The 20,587-nt window shown below is 53.3% G+C and overlaps 1 protein-coding gene across 1 annotated transcript; it reads right to left on the bottom strand.

The window, feature by feature from the left end:
- Positions 1 to 8,475: 8,475 nt before the first annotated feature.
- Positions 8,476 to 12,350, bottom strand: NPPC (natriuretic peptide C). Its single transcript, XM_030280786.4, has 3 exons — positions 12,080 to 12,350; positions 10,334 to 10,652; positions 8,476 to 8,922 (listed from the first exon to the last, which is right to left on the bottom strand). Exons 1-2 carry the CDS (start codon positions 12,170 to 12,172, stop codon positions 10,347 to 10,349), a joined length of 399 nt encoding a protein of 132 aa, XP_030136646.1. The 5' UTR covers positions 12,173 to 12,350; the 3' UTR covers positions 8,476 to 8,922; positions 10,334 to 10,346.
- Between the last annotated feature and the right edge of the window lie 8,237 nt (positions 12,351 to 20,587).

Below are 20,587 nucleotides of genomic sequence, written 5' to 3' on the forward strand. Positions count from 1 at the left end.
GTCTGACTGGTCTCTCTGATGCATCTGGGAGACAGGGAAGCCTCTTCACGTTTTGTCAGTAGTTCATCTGTCAGATTTGTGCAGAAGAATCTGTGGCAAAGCTGGTAGCCGAGCCCTGTGTCCTGAGCCTAAACAGCTTTGATGCCTGGTTGTGGAAGGTTTGCAATTGTGCTGTTAGGCCAGTCGGTTCCTTCCTTTGCATTTAGCAGAGTGCTGCTTTGTAGTTTGGCTCCTGCATTTCACTCTTGTAAAGAGAAGCTCTTTCCCTGAGCAGGCAGGGGAGCTGTTTAAGCAGAGGACTGTGACTGCTCCAGTCCTGCACCAGCTGTCACCTGCATTTCTTCGTGCAATGCACGTGCCTTCCTCTTACTGCTACCAGGACTCTGCCATGTGCATGTTTGCAGTCCTCAGTCACAGGACTTGCTCATTTGTGAAAATAAATCCCTCTCCTTTTCTTCTGCAGTGCAGGCACACCAGCTTTCAGTCTGGAGAGGAAGATCTAAATACCCTCCCTCCAGCTTCCTCTGGGTCAAGTCCTAGACACTTTTGGTTCTGGTCAGGCTCTGATTCTTTACCAGCTCTCTCTCCCCCTAGAAATGCAACAAGGATGTTAAGTGGATAAGCCCAGAACATGAAGCCTTCACCAGTAACTCAAGAGAACTATTTCCCAATCAGTGGCAGTAGTAGCTCCCTTTGCAGCTTCTCCCAGAGTTCAGCTGACAGCTTCTCAGGAAGCTGTGTCCTCAAGTCTGTGTGATGGAGATGGACTGTGTCTGTTTCTAGCTTGCTGTGTGGACAGCTGTAATGTGCTGGGCATCCACTTTCTCACTGCATTTGACTAGTGAGGCTCTATGGTCCTCTTTCCATTTTTAATATCAGTCCTGCAAAGTGGCAGGAGGAATGCTTTTGGGAATCAATTTAGCTCCTCATCAAGCCACAGTCTCCTGGGGAAGTAGATGTGAGTTTGGTGTACTTGGTGTTTATTCCCTGCCAGTTACAGGAGTCACATTAGTTTGCTGAAGCTTCTTTAATGGTTGGAAGTTTTTGAGTTCTTATGTTTTGCTGTTCTCAAAGCCTGGCTGGGGGTGAGGATCTTATTTACGCTTTGGTTCTCATTGCCTTTGATCAGCAAAGCAGCAAGAGAGGAAATAGCACTTTGAATAAAAAGTTGTCCCATGTCTGATGGTGACAGAGGACGGAGAAGGGACTGGGGTATTGGTGGGGATGGAGTTGTTTGCATGTTTGGCTTCCCTGGTGTGCCAGCGAAGGGTTTGGTGCTGCAAAAGGAGGGGGATGTCTGCAATGAGCCCAGGCTGAGATGAGTCATTAACAAATGACATGCACAGAGTACCTGGGGGAGGCAAACAGCTCTGCAGCAGCTGGTTAATGAATCTGGCTTGAAGGAAAGAGTTAGAAGCTATTCCAGAAATGAAGCAGAAGGCAGAGTTGTTAACGGGCAAGGATGCAGGAGGTGCTGTGCTGTTTGAGAAGGACAACAGATAAAGACTGTGTTGACATCCTGTTGACTACAGGAAGGGCAGCAACTCAGAGCAGAGTTGTGTGAATTAGGGGCTGAATTGTGGGCAGTTTCAAGTGGGGAGTGCCCAGGGAGCTGGACTGCAATGGGGACGAGAGGGAGGTGGCAGCAGAGGCAGATTTGATGCAAACTCCCATGGATTGCCTGTGCCTGCTGGAGGCAGCTAACACAGCTTGTCTGAGCACTGCTGGACGCTGCTCCCTGGTGCAGGGTGAGCATCCTGCCCTGCTTTGGTTTATGGCAGCGATGGGATGCTCCAGCTGCAGCTCGCTCCAAGATTGCAGCAGGACAGACTGAGCTATTGAACTTCTGTTTGCCTTTTCCACCCAGAGGGAGAGAAAGTGGATGGAAACTGCCTTCCCTCTGCTTTTCAGGGCTTTATTGTCTAGTTTTGTGTTCTGCAGCTCCACTTGTAGTAGTGCTTGTTTAATATGGAATTGAGCACTGAGCTGGAAAATGGAAGAGAGGATCTCAGCTGATTGCAGTGCTGGTAGGCTGCCCTAGCCCTAAAGCTGTGCCTCATGCTAACAAATGTCCCTGGCATTCCTGCCGAGACTCGCTTGATACCAGCTAACATCAGGCAATTCTGGAACACAATAAAGCAGTGCTGATGTCAGTCTTTAACAGAAGAAAAAAAAAGTTTTGGGTTAAAATTTCTTCTTCTTTTACTTCCCTCCTCACCTTCCTAGCTAAGTTGAATGTTAACTTTTGTGTTGAGAGCAGGAGGAAAAATCAGTGATGCTGATAGACCCTTCTGTCTTCAGATTTGAGACCTGTCCTGCAGCCAATCTTGCGCAGCCCTAGGAAATCCCATGGATGCTTGTGGAGCTGCTCTCAGGCTTGCAGGTATCTCTGTGGATTGTGTACAGGATTAGGACCTGCAGAGTCCTGTTCTCCAGAGCAAATCTGGAGAAAGTGAAGCCTTTGTTCCTTACTGAAGACAGAGGTGGAAAGAAGTGGCCATTTTCCCACCAGCCCTGCAAAGTGAATTTTGCTGAACATCTTTCAGTTCCTGAAAGAATGTAAAAGGATGCAGACACCCAGAGGGTGTTGTTTGGTTTTAGTGTTCATGTCCAATGCAGAATGCTTTGGTCCACGTGTGCCAAGCAGACTTGTGCTTACTCATTGCAGGGAAGAGAGAAGAAACAGTGCCCTTATCTTTGATAGCTGTATTAGAACATAAATTGCATGGGCAAACCAGACTTTTCTTAAACTTTCAGTTCTGTACAGGGTTACATGAGTTCAGCTAAGCCAAAAACCACACAAAGCCCCCCCCCCTGCACAATAAAGCAGCCCAAACTTGTGCACTTGTGGGGCTGTTGGTGCTAGGGATTCGTATTTTTGGTCTGTTGCAAACTGCAATGCAGAAAAACAACCTTGCTCTTTATTATTCTAAATCATGGGGAAATGGAGAAATCTAGGAGCCTGCCTCACAAATACAGTAGACCCAGATAACCCTATCTTGGGCACCTGGTCACAAAGTCTCCTGTTGTTTTTTTCCACCCCACTAAGTCCTCTGTGACACCTGACCTAATGCAACGGAACCAAAACCCAAGTCTGCATAGCATATTTTTGTGTACTCTGAGAGAGGGTAACCCAGGGGCATCAAGAAAGGTAAATTAAAGTTTAGAGAGATCTCAGTTCCTACTTGTAACCTCAACCTTGTATTCTTAATATGGAATTTTAGCCTGACAGTCTGATTGAATTTCTCAGCAGAGTTTTTAGGAATTTGTCATATGTTTCATTCTGCTCCATGACGAAGGTCCATGTCTCTCAGGGAGTGTTGACATTTTGCTGGTAGTTCCTCAAGTTTGGCCCTCCCACAGAGCTCCCAGAGGTAAGTGATGGTAAAGAGAATGTGTTTACACCCTAGCCTGGGCTGACCCTGCCTCTCAGCATTCCCGTGGTGCTGCTCCCCTCTCCATTCATCAGCCAGGCAAAAGAATGGACAGAGCAGCACACTTCGCTCCCTGTCTATGAATCCACAGGCACCAATGCTTCTTTGTGCAGTGTGTACATCTCATGACATGCCCCACTGCAAATTGCCTGAGTGTGGTAGCTGTGACCACAGTATTTTCTTGTTGATAAGAAAAGATGTCTCTACTCTAGTGGATGTGCATACATACACACTGGAAATTCCAGGCAGTAATGGGATGCCTTAAGGTCATTTAACAGTCCCGAAATACAGAGCACAAAAGAATTTGTGCCAGTAGTCTTTGCTTGCTCTAGTTCTAGTAGAAGATGGCACACACTTCCACCTCTCCAGATCTTCAAAGAGCCTTTGGAATCTGTATCATTTGGATGTTTTTGAAATGCCCTAGTCACACAATAGCTTTGTGCTTCCAGAAGAGATGATTGGGGTGGGTAAGCAAAGCCTCGCTCCATCAGGGATCAGCCTCTTTGTGGGTATTTGGAGCTTGTCTGACCATAGGCTGTATTTTCATAGGTATGAGGTTTGGAAGTAGTGTTCTCTTGCCCTCCAGATTCTTCCCAAAGATGCTGTTTATCTCACCAGCCCTCATGTTTCACTCACTGTCTCATGATTAGCACAGTCCTAAGGCTGCTCTGTGCTGATGCAGTAAGTAACGTGTTTCATTGTCACCTTCGCAGCTGTTAGAGAGCACCAGTTCCTTCAGGATCACCTGCCAGCTGTGATGCTGTACCTTTTACATCACGACTCTGAGATGACCTCTCCTTGCTGGCAGACAAGCCAGGTGGGTAGGCATTGCTCCTCAGAGCTGTTCTGCATCTCAGGAGACACAGGCTGTAACCTGGTTTAGTGTAAAGGAAATCAAGGACAAGGACAGTTTGTAAATAAGGGGCAAAGCACAGACCTGTGTTCTCTTCCAGCTCTGCTGCAGCTGCAAAGAGCAACCTTGGGCAGATCAGCTGCATTTCCCAGGACAGCCTTGCTCCTGCCTGCTGACTGTTACAGAGGTTTGGTCTCCTGGCTGGGCAGAGGTTGGTTGCTGATGGAGTTGAAGAAGATGTGCGTGTGCAGTAGGGGGGAAATCTTGCACCTTTTAAGCTTTTCCAGAAGTTGTCTTTTATGTAGCATACCCTTCTTTTCCCGTGATGCAGATCAGATGGTCCATTGTGGGACTATCAGCCTAGAGTATTATGGGTAATATACCAGGTTAATTATGGAGGGGGCAGGAAAAATAGCCTGTGCAGTTTTCAGCAATATCAAAGGGATGCTACCTAATGATTTTCCTATTAGCTTTTTCCCATCCTGCCGGAGTCGCTGCAGAAGTGTCATTTACAAAGGCAGTTTGCAACTCATTACCCTGGATTTTCACTGCAGTTCTGCTCCAGAGAGCGTGGACTTTTGCTGCATGCCCCAACCTAATGAATTGCCTGATATGGTTAGTGCTGCCATCCCTCCTGACAAGGTTAGCTGCTGACTGACAGGAAGGGGCCTGAATTCAATTCCCTTCTTGTTTTTAACTCACACTTGTGTCAGGTGCAGGCTCCCTCTGGAAGTTGCCCTGTGATCCCTTCCCTTTGTTTTTCTGCATTCTGAGGGAAGCAGCCCGTGCTTGGAGAAGTCCTGGAGCAAGTGGCAGGGGCATGTTTGTTGCTGCCCCTGGCAGTCCCTGCTCCATGCCTCAAGTCCCTTTCCAGATGGAAAATTCCTTTGCTCTTCTGCTCTGGGATTCTGGGCTTCTCTTTCTCTTCACTGCTTTGGGATTTGCTGTCACCAGAGCTGGGCTTTGTAACCCTTCAGCAAGAAGTACCTGGGAAGAGTTGCATGAATGGTACCAGGGAAAAACATGGAATACGGACTGGGAGAACAGGACGGGTTTCCCACACTTTAGAAGGCAACAGTGTCCCTGTTGTGAGTGCTCCAAGGTCTGCTTCAGCCTGTTTGGGCTTTGACAGGCACTTGTGCTACAGCACTGGAGGAAGCTCTTTGTCCTCTTCCATTAGAGAGCTGTGTGCTTTCTCAGGCTGGGGGCCTATGGCTCAGCCTCTGCTAGGAATTGCTCCTGGAGAGGAGAAATCAAGGCTGTTCCTACGTCATGTCACGAGTGTTCCCTCTTGGAAGCTGAGTTGGCTACTGCTTATCCAGCTGGTAGTGCAGGAAATGCGAATATCCCATGAGTGCTAATTTGACCTAATTTGACAGGGGACCCTGGGACTCCTTCTTCCCTCACTTCCAGGTGTGTGTACACACCTCTGCTAAAGGCTGTTGTCTGAGACTGTGGTTGAGATATCAGATGCTACCTCCTGAGGCTGCACCTTGCATCCAGAACAACTGTTGTTCACTTACGCTGTCTGGGCTGGGATGTAGCAGGGGAGTTTTCCAGGACTGGCCATCCATCCTTTCATGGGATGTTGTGAGAATCTGACCTAGCTGGCCATCAGGGGAAGCAGTGATACAAGAGGAATTTGTTTTTGCTGCACGAGATGCCTCCTTGCCTCTTAATTACATTCCTGTGGCCCCTCTTTCTTGCTGCCCTTGTTTTCTTCTGAGCCCTTGTCAGGCAGACTCAGTTGTGGCCTTTTTGGGTGATTGCTGTGTTCTAATGAGCCACTTCTGATTCCCATTCTTGCTTGTCCAGTGAAGCAGGAAAGTGCTCATCAGTGCTCTGAGAACTGACCTCTGCTGGCAGTGCCACTCTGCCTGTCAGACCCACTGGTCTGGCTGTGCCATGGAGGGGCTGAGTTTGAGTGGATCTGAGCTTTTCCAAGTGTTCTTTCACTCCTGAGTGCTGCCTTCTCTCTTGCACATCAGCTCCACCACACATGGGCACAGTATTCCCATCCTGCTGGTGGGAATCCATGTCCTTAAGGACAGATGGATCCCTGGTCGGAGCAGAAGCAGGAAAGTGAGGAACCAAGCTATTATCCTCTCCCTCTGCACCAGGAGCTCTAGCTCTGATTGTTGTTCTCTGCCAAGCTAATGGCCTTTTGCCATACAGCTTTGCCCTTTTCCTTGGGCTTGCTTTTTCCCAGGAAGCCCAGTGGATGGGAAGGACCCATGCTGTGGGCTGTGCTTTTATTCTTGGACAATGCTGCTGAGGAGAAACAGGAATCCAGACTGTACATGACCCCAGGCTGTGATCTTCAACCTCCCAACCTTATCTCAGGTTCTGCCTCACTTAGGTGGTAAAATTATGTGGATTGAATTCCTGAGGCTGAGTTCCTGCTGCTGTGTTGAAGACAACCCCTCTGACACCAAGCAGGTGGTTTTATTTCAGCTCTGGCTTGAAGCAGAAAGCCAAAACTGGAAGGGGAATTGTCCCCACCTTGGTCCCTCTGGCATGGTCACTACTGGCATGGTCACTCTGTCTTGGTCACTACTCTGGCTTCATACTCAAGGACCAGGACCCTAAACAGGACCTGCAGTTCCACCTTCTTACACCTCTGTTCAGACCTGGATGTGCAAGGTCTGCACAGTAAGTGATTCCTTGTTGTCCTTCAGGTTTCCTGGATGCCAGTAGACAATTCCCTCTAACAGGCATCTGTTCAGGAGCTCCTGATACATCCCCTCCTTCCCTCTAAAGATGTGTGGAGCTGGAATGGTGACCTTCACAGGTGTATTTGCCTTACAGAGCCCTGACAGTGGGTTGCCATTCCCTATGGGAGCTGCCACTCACCCATCCTGCCTTGCTCCCTGCCAGGGTCTTGATTTTGTTCCCCATAGGCAACATCTTATGTGGTCTGTCAGCTGCTGCTCCCCGTCCAGCTGGATCCTGTGGGCACTGCAAGGTGGGTACCTGTCTCTGACGGAGGCCGTGCTCATGCAAGGTCAGAAATGTCACACATACACTCCTAACCTGATGATTGAGCTGTCGGGTGTCTGGATGAATCCTCTTGTTCTGTGCACCCAGTGTTCTGTCAGAGCTGGGGCGAGTCTGGCTGGAGGTCTCTATGGTTTCCTGGTGGTTGCTAAGGAAAAGGATTGCTTTGCCTCTGGGTCTTGGTGACTTTCTCTTTGCCCTGTCCTAGGCACCGGAGTCCAGCAGAACATAATGCTCGTTGTTTCCCAGCCCACTACAATGGCCAGGGCATAATTTGTGACTCCTGTCACGGCTGGGCTGGGCGCCTGCCACTCTTTTTTTCTAAGGCCTCTTTGAAGAATGAGACCAAAGAGCCTTCAAGCAGAAGTTTTCATGTTTACTGCACTCCCCGCCCCCTCACTTGCTGTTTCCTTTAGAGCTCCAAGTCATTTTAACGATTTATTTCATGCACTTTACATAGCAAGAAGCTGTAGCAACAGCTGTATCCATGAATCCTTACCAGGAAGCTCTTGGTATATTTTGGTCTGTCTATGTACTGTCCCTGGCTCAGTTAAATAAATCTCTGCTGGAGGAAGGGACTTTACAGCTTAGTGCAAAGGGCTGATGAATGGGAATACCAACAAGACACTTAGTGGGCACTGGATCCCAGAACAGCAGTGCCTGTGGCACAAAGCTCTGCTCCCACCAGCGCAGCCGGGGGCCAGATCCAGCGCGGGCTCTTTGTTGCTGCAGCAGGGACGGCGTCTCCATCCGGCACCAGCGGCAGAGCTGCAGTTTGGGGCTGAAGCTGGGGCTAGAAGCAGTTAAAGCACGTCTAGGACAGATGCTGCCCCTGTCACGCTGCAGTCGATCCAGGGCTCGGCTGTTAACCATGGTGGGCTCATTTCCACGGGTGCCATTTGGGATTTGGGCATAGACGTGCTGCCCAAGGCTGTGTGCTCCCGCAGGGAGCTCAGCTGGGGTCTGCAGAGTCTTGCAGCGCCAGGCAGGATTCGGTCCATCAGAGCATCACAGGATTGGGCACAAGTTTACTTTTGCATATGGGATCAAAGCTTAAAATATCAGCTGGCCTTTCTCTCACTCCTGACTTTTCTAAAACATCTGAACAATTTCTTCTTGAGCTCTGCTAAAATCAATCAATCTGACATTTAAATTGTATGTGAATTTGATAAATAAAGACAGGTTGCAAAATGCCACACGGAATGATTTTTTTTAAAGTTTTTCAACTACTTAGGACAAAAAATGTTACAATGCTTGACTTTTCATTTAGTTACATAAATAATTTTTTTATAAATATCTCTTTATAAACAATATATAAATAGCTTTACAACATAAATACATTTATGCATGACATGAATTTACAAACAGCAATGTTATACAGCTGGCTTCATCAGTCTCTTGGAAAAGCACTGTCCCTTGTCTCGCTGAGTGTTTGTATATATAATATATATAAGATAGAGAGCACTTGTTAAAAAAATAACAAAACCAAAACAGTTGGTGCCATGATTCCTCGTACCAAAAAGAAAAACACAACCACATCTTTTGTCCATTCCAAGGGGGTCTCTGCTTCTCTAGGTGTTGCCTGGGGATGTGCCTGGCTGTGCGTGGTAGGAAAAAGTGGACTACGGACTCAAAGCCCTGTGAGGAACAAGAACAAAGTGCCCATTAGTATTTGCCATGCAGCACCCCTTACCCATCCCCAGCCAAAACTCCTGCCCAAGTATCCATGGCCTGGGGCTGGGGGATGCTGGACTCAGCAGAAGCCATCCCTGAGCTTTTTGCTTGTGCTAAAGAAAGGAAGGAAGTGCACCCTTTGCTTTCTGGTTGGCATTCAGGGGAGAGGCTGAGGGAAGCTGCTGCTCCTCCTGCCCTTGTGTCTGTTAGAGTTTTTTTTTCCTTGTTCTGATGGGTTTAGTGAGAGAGGATGGGTGTGACCTGCCTACATGGGGTCTGTGTGTTCCTTGGGAACCCTGAGCTAGCAATACTTGGCAATATTGAGGAGTCCCTAAATGAGGGAGGAGAGAAACAGCACCCATCTCTCCAGGACAGGCCATAGACCAGCACTGGCATCCTGTAGGCACCTCTGGCTTGTGCTATTCCCATTGCTCTGCAGAGCAGCAGGATGCTGGATCCAGTCCCCGCTGTGCCCAGTTATGTTATTGCAGTGCTGGACCATGGGAAGAGGAGCAAGTGGCCTGGGCTGCAGTGGTAAGTGCTTCCTGAAGTGTGAGTTCATGTGTGTGTGTCCTGCTGGCAGGACCAGGCCAGAACCGTGCCTCACTGCCCCCAGCATCCGCAGGGAGACCTGGCAGGGAAGGCACTGCCATGTTTTTTCCCACCCCATCACTTTGGGGAAGCCACACTCCTTCACCCATTGGTGGCTGCACAGTGGCTGTGAAGCACTGTGGGAGGAACTTCTCCCAGCTTCCCATAACTTGCTCAGATACAAAACTGCAGTTAGGAAAGTGCTACTCATGGCTGTCACCACACCTAGAAGTCACCTGAGGCATTTACGTGTTGTTTTTCCTTAAATTAAAAGCACTGGAGCATGGCTGAGACAGGAGCCTCACTAACTCTCCAGCTGCAGGCACACAGGGGGTACCCTGCCCTCCTAACACCTATCCGTAGCTCACCTAAGTGTTTCAAGCAGAGAGGGCAACTAGAAACATGTGGCTGCACCAGAGCTCCTCCTGCATCCTCCCCGGAGCCCAGGGATCTAGCTCAGATTAGGGGGAATCCAGATTGAACTGCTGCAGGAGCAGCTGGGGTCTGTGACCCTTCTGCAGGGCAAGGCAGCGGGAGGGCCGGTGGATTCCGGACGGGAATGTAATAAGGCCAGCTTTGGGGTCCCCCTCTTTGCCCGCCAGCAAAGCCAGAGGTTGCGAGGCTCAGCGGGATGAACACCTGCAGTGCCGTGCGCGGGCATCTCGCGTTCGCAGGGCAGCGCATCTTCCGCACCCCCCGCGGTACCGGAGCGCGGCCCCATCCCGGCCCATCCCGGCCCATCCCGGCCCCATCCCGGCTCATCCCGGCCCGGCCGCGCACTCACCGCCAGGGGTCCCTCAGCATCCGAGGCCGCTCATGGCGCCGATGCGATCCAGCTTGAGCCCGAAGCAGCCCTTGCCCAGGCCCTTCTTGTGGAGGCCCTTGTGGCGGCGGCCCGGCGGGTCCTGCAGCAGCCGCGCCCAGCCCGCCCGTGACCGCGCCTCGGCCCGCGCCTCCCGCGCCTCCCGCGGGCCCGAGCCGCCGCCGCCGCCGCTCCGCTCCTTCTCCCGCTCCTTCTCCCGCTCCTTCTCCCGCTCCGCCGCCTCGGGCGGACCCGCTGCCGCCGCCGCCGCCGCCGCTGCCGCCGCTGACCCGCGGGAGGCCTGTGGGGGGAAGAGGGTCAGAGCTGCCGTCCCCAGCGATCCCCATGAGACTTGGGGACCCCCTGTAAGGGGCGCGCAGAGGGGTCGGTGTATCCCCCCTGCGATGCAGACTCGCGATTGGGTCTGTGCCCGGCAGTGCAGTCCATCACCCCGCTCTGGCTGTGGCCAGAGCATTTTCTCCCCTCCCTAAATCTGTGCCCCCTTCCCTGGGGTCAGAGCATCCCCCCAACCCACACCGTAGCGGTGTCTTCCTGTCCCGGTCACTGCATATCCACACCGCCCCTCCAAAGGGCTGCTGGTGCTGCACACCTCAGCTGTGCTTCTGTCACTATCCTGTCGTCCCATTCCATCCCGTCCTCCCCCCACCCATTATCTGAAGGGACCTGAAAGCTGGCAGGTCCTTTCCTTTCAGACCCCCTCGGTCATTGCATCCATCATCAGTTTACACCAGTTTACAGACCTCTTCAGATTATGGGGAGGGGTCCTGCCCCACAGATCCTGTGCACCACTGCAGGCTGTCCCCAGCAGTGGTGGGGAGATCAGGGTTCCTCCTCCCTGCTGCTCCCTCCCCTAGTTAATGCTCTCTGTGTCCTCCCAATCCTCCAATTCTGACCTACAATTAGAGGGACACACCTCCTCCACACTGTTCCCCCATCTCCCAGGCCTTCCATCTCTCTCCCTGCTCAGAGCTGCTGCCCACCAAGCCCTGGAAATGTTCATCCTCATTCATTTTCCCAACATCCCCCTGTATCAACACTTTTTCTTCAGCCTGCACCCCAGTGCCTTACAGGGACACCGCCACTCCCATCCCACTGCTGCCCTGGGGCTCTCCTCAGACCGTGTCTCCATCTCTGTGCCAGACCTTAGGGCAGTACCACGCAGTGGTACCGGGTGCCTCGGGCACATCCCTCGTCCTCAGCATCTCGAGAAAACCAAATCCCTGGGACCCTCTCATTTGGGGCGCCCCTTCCCCATGGGACACGCGGGGAAGGGACACCCACCTCTGTGCCCCTGCCCGGCCTGTTTGGTCAGGACTGCCCGGCGGGCTGTGCTCTCGCACCCTGTCCCACCGTGCACCTGCTGCCTGCCCCGCTCCGGCTCTGCTCCCCCTCCCCCGTGCCCGGCACAGAGGGGTCTCCAGAGTGACTCCGGGGGACACACTGCCGCCTCCCCTGCCCCGATCCCGCGGGCTGCGGGGCACACCGCGTCCCACTCCAGCCTCTGCTATGGGGCGATGTCCCCGCACGTTCGGGACAGCCTGGAGAAGCAGGGAGTCCCCCTTGCAGTCAAACAGCCCATGCGGAGAGAAGAACCCCTCTTTGCACGGACTCTGGCACCCCACAGGAACCCCACGTTTCCCCCTGTGCCGCTAGGGCTCTGAGCGGGAGCGGGAGAGGAGGAAGAGCCGGAGAAAGCTCCAGCCGTACCTTCTGTGGGAGCTGAGACGCCGGCTTCGCCTCCAGCCTGAGGGAGAGCAGCGCGAGTAAAAGTCCACCAGCCAGCAAGGGTGAGATCTGCATCCTGCGGGGCCGAGCGGCAGGGGGGTCGGGGGGGCAGCGGGGAGCCGAGGGCAGCCCCGGGGAGAGGACGGGACCGACGGGAGTCAAAGTTCAGAGCGGAGCCCCGAGGTCCCTCCTGCCGCCTGCGAAGTGCCGAGCTAGTGAACTTGGGCTGCTTTCTGCTTCATTCATTTTATAACCCAACCTGCTCGGTGATGTCATCTAAATACCCAGGTCCAACCCGGTCTGCACTCCACAATAGCAGGAATTTAAAGGGGGGGTGGTGGTATCCCCTCTCCCCTGGCAGTAACAAATGACACAAGACAACCAGCTCCGGGAGCTAGAGACCCGAAAGGGAAAGCGGGGGGCATTTGGCTTGATGCCCCCGCCCTCCCCCAAACGCCCCCGGCCCCCCTGCAAGCTGTCTGCCCTCCCCTTGCCGGCTGCCCCACAGCCCCTCTGCTCCCCGCACTGCCCTGCTGACCTCCCGCGGAAGAACACGGGCCAAGCGGGGGGTGGTCCCGGTGCGGGATTCATCCCAAAAGACAGGAATAAGCACCTTTTTTGGTTTTTTTGGTTTTTTTTTCCCACATCCAGGATTAGATCAGACTGTGCCTCCCAGGTCTCTACTTGGCAGGAGCAGGGCCACTGCCTTCTGTGACAGGGATATGGGGGACACAAAGAGATGGAGGGTACAATGGTGCTTCTTGAGGGCACCTAGGTGGGTCTCTTGGCCCCGGGGCTGACCTGCTCTCTCTGCTTCTGGGGGATCTTGATGGTGTTCCTGGCCCTGGAGATGGGGCTTTTCAAGCACCCTGGGGATGTCCTCTGCAGGGTACAGTCAGTGTCACAGGGTCCCTTGTGGGGACAGGACCTCACTGGTCAGGGCTGTGCAGCCTGGCCTCCCTCTGACCTGCTCCCAGAGCTAGAGGTTACAGGAGAAAGGTGTGATCCTGGGATTAACCCCAGTAGTTCACAAGGCCTTTGAGGAGGTCCCTTGCTCTCAGCCTTCCCCTTTCCTGGCTGGCAGAGCAGGATTTGTGTCTCTGCTGCTGCTGGGGCTGGCACTGGGCAGCTCTGGAGCTCTGCTGGCTTTTTGCTGATGGAGCTGAGCACCATCCCTGGCCCCCTGTCCAGGGAAAATGCTCTTCTTGGCATGAGGGCAGAGAAAGACACCCCTTTCTTTGCAGGAGCATCCAGGGCTGAATTGCATTAAGCTGGATTTGTACCCCAAATCCCTTCCCTGAGATCAGGGAAACATTCTCTGCTATTTTCCCCTGCCCCTGGAGTCTGTTTCAGTCTGGTCCTTTCCTCCTGCTCTGTATCCTGGTCTTTCTTGGCTCTGCTGCTCCACAAATCTCTGGGAAGCTGCCCCTGCTGTGGGACCATGGCTCTTTGTGGGGCCGTAGTACCCCTGCTCAGGAGCAGAGAGATGTTTCCTTCTCCACAGCCCGGCTACTGGGCACGGGACACTTCAAACGAGATTGGCTTTTCAGCTCCATGTGAACGGGAGCTGGAAGGAGAAGGTCTCTGTGTTTTTTCCGTTGCGCCTGCCAGGTGGAGACAACTTGGACTTTTTTGAGTGTGAAGCTGTGCTTGGGCATTTGACTGCGTGCAGGCAGAGCGAAGTGATGGAGTCGGGATTAGAGCCCACCCCGGGTGCCAGAGAGCCGTGGGTGCAGGCAAGGAGCAGAGAGAGGCCCCTTCTCTCGGGGTTTAGTCCTTGTCCCACACGAAGTGTAGCTGGAATGCGGCAGCCAGCCTCACCAGGGTGCAAGGAATGGGGAGCTCTGCACCGCTGCCCCCATCAGCAGCTTCTGCAGGGAAAAGGGGAGCAGCAGCTGAGCCCTGGGTCTCCACAGGATGAGAGATGACATCTCTGCGGGGATCACGGGGTGCCCGAGACCACCAGCAGCTCAGCAGCCCCCACAGAATCCTGCCATCACCGTTCTGCTTGCACTGGCTCCTGCCCTGGTGCTCCGGGCAGCCTGTCCTTGGCTTCTCCCGGTGGACCCGGGATGGGACGGAGACGAGGCAGATGGCTGCAGAGAAATGTCACAGTGTGGGCAGGAAGGGCCGCCTCGTTTGCCACCAGCCCCCTCGCAGGCTGCAGTTGGTGGGGTCGGTGCCAGAGCTGCTCCAGCAGCCCCTCGCCCCGGAGGATTCGAGCATCGCCACAAACGCCACAAGGCGCTCAGGTCTCAGCCAGTGCCTGCCCGCAGGAGGCTCTTCCCTGCCCTCGGCTCTCTAGCGTGGTTTTCATTAGTGTGTTTTCTTTGTCACACTGTGCAGAGCCTCGGGTTTGGGGGGGAGAGGAGGGGCTGTGTTTTATAAATCCAATTAGTCTTGTTATTCAAATTACTCTGCCGAAGTCAGAGCCGGGCGCACACAAAGACTTAACTCAAACCAGATCGGATCCTCTGGGATGGCAAAAGCTCAGAGCTGGAGCAGAAGTGTGTAGGAAGGGGTTAAGAATGTGAAACCCTTTTGCTTGGTGGGGTGGGGGCCTGAAAGCTTTTAACCCTTAAAGGGAATGACCTTCATTAGTGGGATGATCACCCAGGATGAGAATTCAGGGCATGCGTGGAAAATGAGAAGTGGAGAGATAAGGTTGGGCTCACAGGGGTCTTCCCCAGGCACTGGAGAGCAAAGAGGATCCCAAACAGCTGCATGAGGAGGGATGGAGACCTGTGGGGTGGGCTGGAGAGGGTGACACCCCTCCCCATTTCATCCAGGGGCCCAAAAAGAGCCAAGAGGAGAGAGGGGCACCAGGGCTGGCCTGTCCCTGAGAAATACCAGCGTCAAACCTGGATTATGGGCAATGGGCTGCTGTGGAGATGCTGCTGAATCTTAGCAAAGTGGGGTGGGCCCTGAGTATGGGGACTTCTGGTGTGTAGGGAGTGGGGAAGGGAGCAGAGACTGTTGTATGTGTAAGAGGACACCCATGTCCCCTGTCTGAGGATGGAGAGAGATTCATCGAAATGTGACCAGTGCCAGCATGATTTGGAGAGTGGGAGGAGATGGGTCACGGGGATATGTATGACAGCAGCATGGAGGTTCTGGCCCCGTCAAAAGGAAGGGGTGAGTGATGCCAGTACTGAGGATGCATCCAGCTGGGCAGCAGTGGGGCCCTGGCTCTCCTGGCTGAAATTAGGAGCCAGGTTCCAGGCACCTTCTAGAGGATGATGTCAAGAAGGTTCACAGGATAGAAATGTGGACTCAAGTCGGAAGTAAGCTGCTACTGTAGCAGTGAACAGCCAGTGATTCATCTCCTTTTTCTTCAACTCAGTTATCCTTAGGGAACATGTTTCTTATTGATTTGGGAAATCACTGGCCAGATTTATGTCTCTTCTGCTACCTTGTGCCAGGAGAGCATTTCCTGACCAAGAGATGGATAACCCTAGGGTGAGGATTTTCAGCTGATGCCATGTGAAAGCCAATCATCCCTTTGCAAAAAGAGACATCAGAAGGCAGAGTGCATGTGATGGTGATGCAGAGGGGCTGATGCTTTCCCATAACCAGTGGCCAGCCCAAGTTGTTTTTGGTTAAGAACCATCCCAGATGGTGGGACGGAGAAGGTACAAAGATGGAGCAGCTATTAAGATAAGGGAGCTACTTGACCCCCAGCACAGCCACCAACTACCAGTCCTCAGGCATATGATGTGTTCATCAAGGGAATGTCACCAAGGGTTTGGTGTGCTGAAATAAGAGTTTTTAACAGTTGGTTTTCTTCTTTTTACAGATTTTAGAGTACCTCTCTAGGGGTCTGATGATAGCCAACTCAGTGCGAAGCAGTTTGAAGAGAGATTTCAACTTTGATTATTGGGATGGATGAGCAGCCTCTGGTGCATGCAGGGGACTATCTGGTCCCACCTCTGTGATGATGTTCCTCCTGAGGATGCTTTAAAGGAAGGTTTTCTGGGGAATAACTCTGTAGCCCCTGAGGCAAGAACACTGCCTGGGCAGCTCAGACCTGGCCATTATGAGCCCCCAGCCCCAGCAGCCACCAGCTGGTCACAGGGATGGGGGAGCTCCATACACTGGGGTGTGATGCTCGTGGGATGCTCTCTGAACCCCTGATGGAGATTTTGGCCTGTTTGAACATTCCTGGTGTTTGCTTTGTTGAATGCTGCTGTTGAATGAGGCATTACAGGAAACACTACAGGATTTTGCACTTTCCCCTGTCTCCTTTGGGTCTGGAAGAGGGCTCTGGTTGAGGATACAGGCATGGACAATATACCTTCTCCCCAAACTGGGATGGTGATGGGAAGACAGCCCACAGAGCTGCCCTGATGGGGCAGGCAAGAATGGGGCTGCATGTGCTGCAAGGGTTAAAGACCAAGACATTTCTCTGTCCCCTCCCAAAACCTCCCAGAGTGGCAAAGCTGAGGAGAAGAGGACAAGTCCCAGACAGAGACTCACAGGTCTTTGCTAGTGACAGGCACAGTGTGTTTTTCCCCCAGGGCTTTGCCTTTTGGGATCTGCCATTTTTCCTGGGCTTCCTAGGATGCTACAGTCTTCTCCTGACATTCTGGTTGTTTTTTCCAAGGCTACAAGGGGATATCTGTGCTCTGGAGCTGGGAAGCCTCACTGCTCTGGTGGAAGCAGGAACACAATGTCTCAGGGTTTTGTTGAATGTCAATAAAATGAAGCAATTCTAACGCACGGGTGACTCCACACCACGAGCCTCCCTCTGCATCAGTCCTCAGAGGATATGAATTGCACTGCTTCCAGCTCCTGGCAGCCTCAGGTCTGCAGCTGATGTAGGGGCAGGTTGTTGGGATTTTCCAAGCTAAATGCCACAGTCATCTTTGTTCTCCTTTTTTCAGATGCCTTCCCCATGAAATGGGGGCCTGGCAGTGTTTCACCCACAGCCTTGGGGTCCCAACAACATCCCAGGCTTGTTGATTTTGGCACTGAGCATCCCTTTGAGAATAGGAACTGCCCAAAGGGTGATGGCCCAGAAAGGCAAAAGGATGAGCTATTAATATCACATTCATCCCTGCAGGGAGCCATGCCGTGTGCAGATCCTGAGAAGAGATCCAACAGGCCTTTGGGGACCCCCAGCCTGTATCCAGGGAATCTTCATCACAGCGATGGAGCCGGATGCCACCAGTGCCTCAGGGGATGGATATCTGTGCCCTCCTGTGCTAGTGCACACCCAGGCCTGGTGAGCAGGTCCTCACTAGCCCCACGGCTCTGGCAGCAGCATGTCCTGGCTTGGCAGGAGCCTCTTCCACCTGGTTTGGCTGTGCAAACCCCTGTCACCCTCGAAAAAGCCATCAGCAGCAGCTCCCTTGCAGCCCCCCTGCCAGGTACAAATACCCTCCAGCTCCGCTGAACTGGCTTCCTGGGAACCCACTGCAGATGGTGGGAAGTCCCTTCGGCATCAGTTCTTCAGGAAAAAACTTTTGGGCTTCCTGAGTGTCACCTGGGAGCCCTGGATGTGGGAAACCCCAGGAGAGTGTTGGGTGGCAGAAAGCCAAACGAGTTGGTCTTGGCAGTGCTGGTGGTCAAGCCTTTGACCTCCTAAATGGAAATGATCCCAGTGTGATCCCACTAAAGCCAAGTTTGGGCTTTTTGCCTCTTTTTTCTCTTTTTGGGAGGGAGTTTGTGCGGGCGCCAGCTGAGGAGCACTGAATGACCCTGGCTGGGGCTGACATTGGAAGAGGAAGATTTCAGCACCAGGAATGGTGGGGCAGCTGTGTGGGACGATAAGGGTCTGGCTGGGTTTTGGCCATGCCCGGGAACAGCTGAGGTGGCTGCTCCTGTGGCTGGGAGCGCTGCTGGCTGCAGGGGGTCACGGTGGCCCCGCTGCCACCCCACAGCAGCCACTGTGGACGTGCAGGGCTCCACAGCCCTAACCTTTAGCAACCAGACAGAATAACAATGCCGGCCTGCTGGGGCATAATGGCCGGTGTTTGCTTGAGATACAAAGGCACCGAGCTTTCACATGAGCTAATACTGATAAGTCACTCTCTCACGCAGTGCCCCGCCTGCCAGACGCAGCAGCCCCTGCCCGCCCTGAGCTTCTGGGACGTGCCCACCGACCCTTCAGCCCGAGGTCCCCGCTGCAGCATCGCCCCCGTCCCCACTCATCACCCATCTCCACAGTGGTCCTATGGGGGCTGTTTCAATCTCATCCTGCTATGGGGAGTGGGAGATGCAGGGGGGAGATCACGGCTTGTGGTGTGACTCCCTGCCCCTGGGACTGCATAGCAGTGTGGTTTCTGCCAGAAAGTTCCTGCCCTTCTGGAAAGTATCTTTTCCACCTCCCTGGGAGCATCAGAAGGGGTTTGAACTCACTGCACATTCCTTGCCCCATGTGCCCTGACCCACTCTGTCCCTCAGCCCTGCTGCCCACAAGCTCAGTGCAGGACAGCTTCTTTCCCAAGTTTCCTGCTGTGATCTGTGGAGCTTTGGTGTCATCCATAGCCAGTCTGAGCACCTCTGGGGGGCTCAGTCCTGCCACTGGAAGGCCTTCCACACTGAAAACTGAGGGATATATTATAAAAGAGATTTGCCCATTACAACAAGAAGACCTACTGAGAAAGAGACTTAAACGTATCCAAAAGACAAATCCAGGTGACCTCAATTTAATCCGTTGCAAGGCACTAACCCTGCTCCTACCCTGGCTTCTCACCTCCTTCCTCCACTGCCTCCTTCACCTGCTTCTTGTCTGCCTGTCCCTCTTTGCTGAGGTCTAGTTCTCTCCTCCTTCACTGGACAAACAAAGCCAAGCCAGACCTTGCCCCCTGCCTGGGCTGAGTTGCAGATGTTCCTCCAGGCAATGAAGGTGATGGGAACCCATCAGTCCTGATCTTGGGTGGCATGTTTCCCAACCAGAGGTATGGAGGGCTCAGGAGAAGACTGGAGAAGCTGAAGGACGGGTGGGGCAAGACCACATGTGTTGTGACACAGCAGATGGTATCTACTGTGGAGAGAGATGGTTTTTATCTTATTTATGGTAATAAATCTGTCACACTCCCCTTTATCCTCCCTGAGCATGGCTTATGTCCTCCGGCCAAGTGCCCAGATGACTCCCAGCGCCTGAGAGATGTCAAAAGGAGACAGACTCAGGTTTAATGCTGGGTGCTGCTGCTGCAATCAAGACATTTCCAAGAGTGCCCAGAGGTTCCAGAGCAAACTCGCAGCCCCGCTTTGCCTTTGAGCACATGCATGTGGGTCTCTCCTGCAGACAACAGCAGGGAGACAGAGGCAGAGCACCCTGCTGCCCTCCATCCCTCTGCCATGGCCTGCAACCTGCAATACTGTGAGAGGTGACATTTGGGTTTGCAGGGTGGCATTTCCACGTGCAGCATCAGCTCACGCCGGGTGGGCTGCAGGAAGTGCATGGAAGCGTCAGAGGAGCTGCTCTGCTCCCATCCAGGGTTCCCCTTGTTGAGTCATCTCGGGGTGGCTCCAGCCCCTTGGCCAGTCACTCCTGATTAACGCTGATGTAAACGAGAGCTGAAACCACGGCACAGGAGCCAAAGCCTTCGTAAGCAGGGAGCTCCTGGCCAAGGAGCCATGTGCTGCTCTCACCTCGGCCGAGGTGCCGCAACAAGTTCCAGCCTCCCAGTCGGGAAGCAGCTACCAGTTACTGCCTGGGGGAAGATGGTGAGATAATCCCTGCTGTGGGAAAGCAAGCCAGGGCACAGGGCTGGGCTTGCTGCTACAGGACCCCAGGAAATGAGAGTGCAGGGGAAAAATCTGCCCAGGGACCTTTCCCTTTTGGAAAGCCCATGAGATGCCACGGAGGGTCAGGGAAGCAGCAGTGAGGCAATGGCTCCCTTCTGTTCAGCAGCCACGAGGATGGTGTGGATGGAAGATGGAGCCAAAGGTGAGACTGAAGCAATCCAGCCCTTCCCTGGGAGGGATTGTGTTTGAGATCCTGCATGAGGCACCAGCTTGCTGTGATGTTTGCACGTGACCTCTTCCAAAGGGTGTGAAGGATGGGCACGAAGCTGCTTCCAGCCACTCAGAACCTTCCGTGTGCCCACAGGCACTGGGAGGGAGACACAGATTTCAGCTGTAACTCTCATTTGTCTGGGTCAGTAATGGGGTAGAGCAAAAGAGGGCACAAACACAGGCTCTGTCCCATGGAGTAGACAAGATTCCCAAATCCCTGGCTGCTACCAGGAGAGCAGGGTTGAGAAGTGCTCTGCTGACATGCTGGAGACTGTGGCCCCTTGTGCAGCAGGGCCCAGCTGGAGGCAGGACATGAGGATGACAGAGGCATCCAGCTGTGAAGCCAAATCCTTCTCACCACACCTGATATCCCTGCAAGCCCCAGGCCCCAGTGCTGGCAGTGGCACCACCAAACACCAAATCCTCCCCACTTCCTCTCCCATCTGTGGAAAGACCAGGGCATGCTGAAGCTACTGCTGCTGGTGGCACCACCTGTTGCAGGGGGCAGCTTGGCCAAACTCCCAG

Source organism: Taeniopygia guttata, chromosome 9, assembly GCF_048771995.1.
Source record: "Taeniopygia guttata chromosome 9, bTaeGut7.mat, whole genome shotgun sequence".
In the NCBI taxonomy this organism is placed as follows: Eukaryota; Metazoa; Chordata; class Aves; order Passeriformes; family Estrildidae; genus Taeniopygia; species Taeniopygia guttata.

Bases quoted from the DNA above. Each gene is read 5' to 3' on its own strand.
- NPPC (XM_030280786.4), bottom strand. From the start codon at position 12,172: ATGCAGATCTCACCCTTGCTGGCTGGTGGACTTTTACTCGCGCTGCTC. The intron at 10,653-12,079 runs GTACGGCTGGAG...TTCCCCCCACAG, and splicing joins CGTCTCAGCTCCCACAGAAG to GCCTCCCGCGGGTCAGCGGC.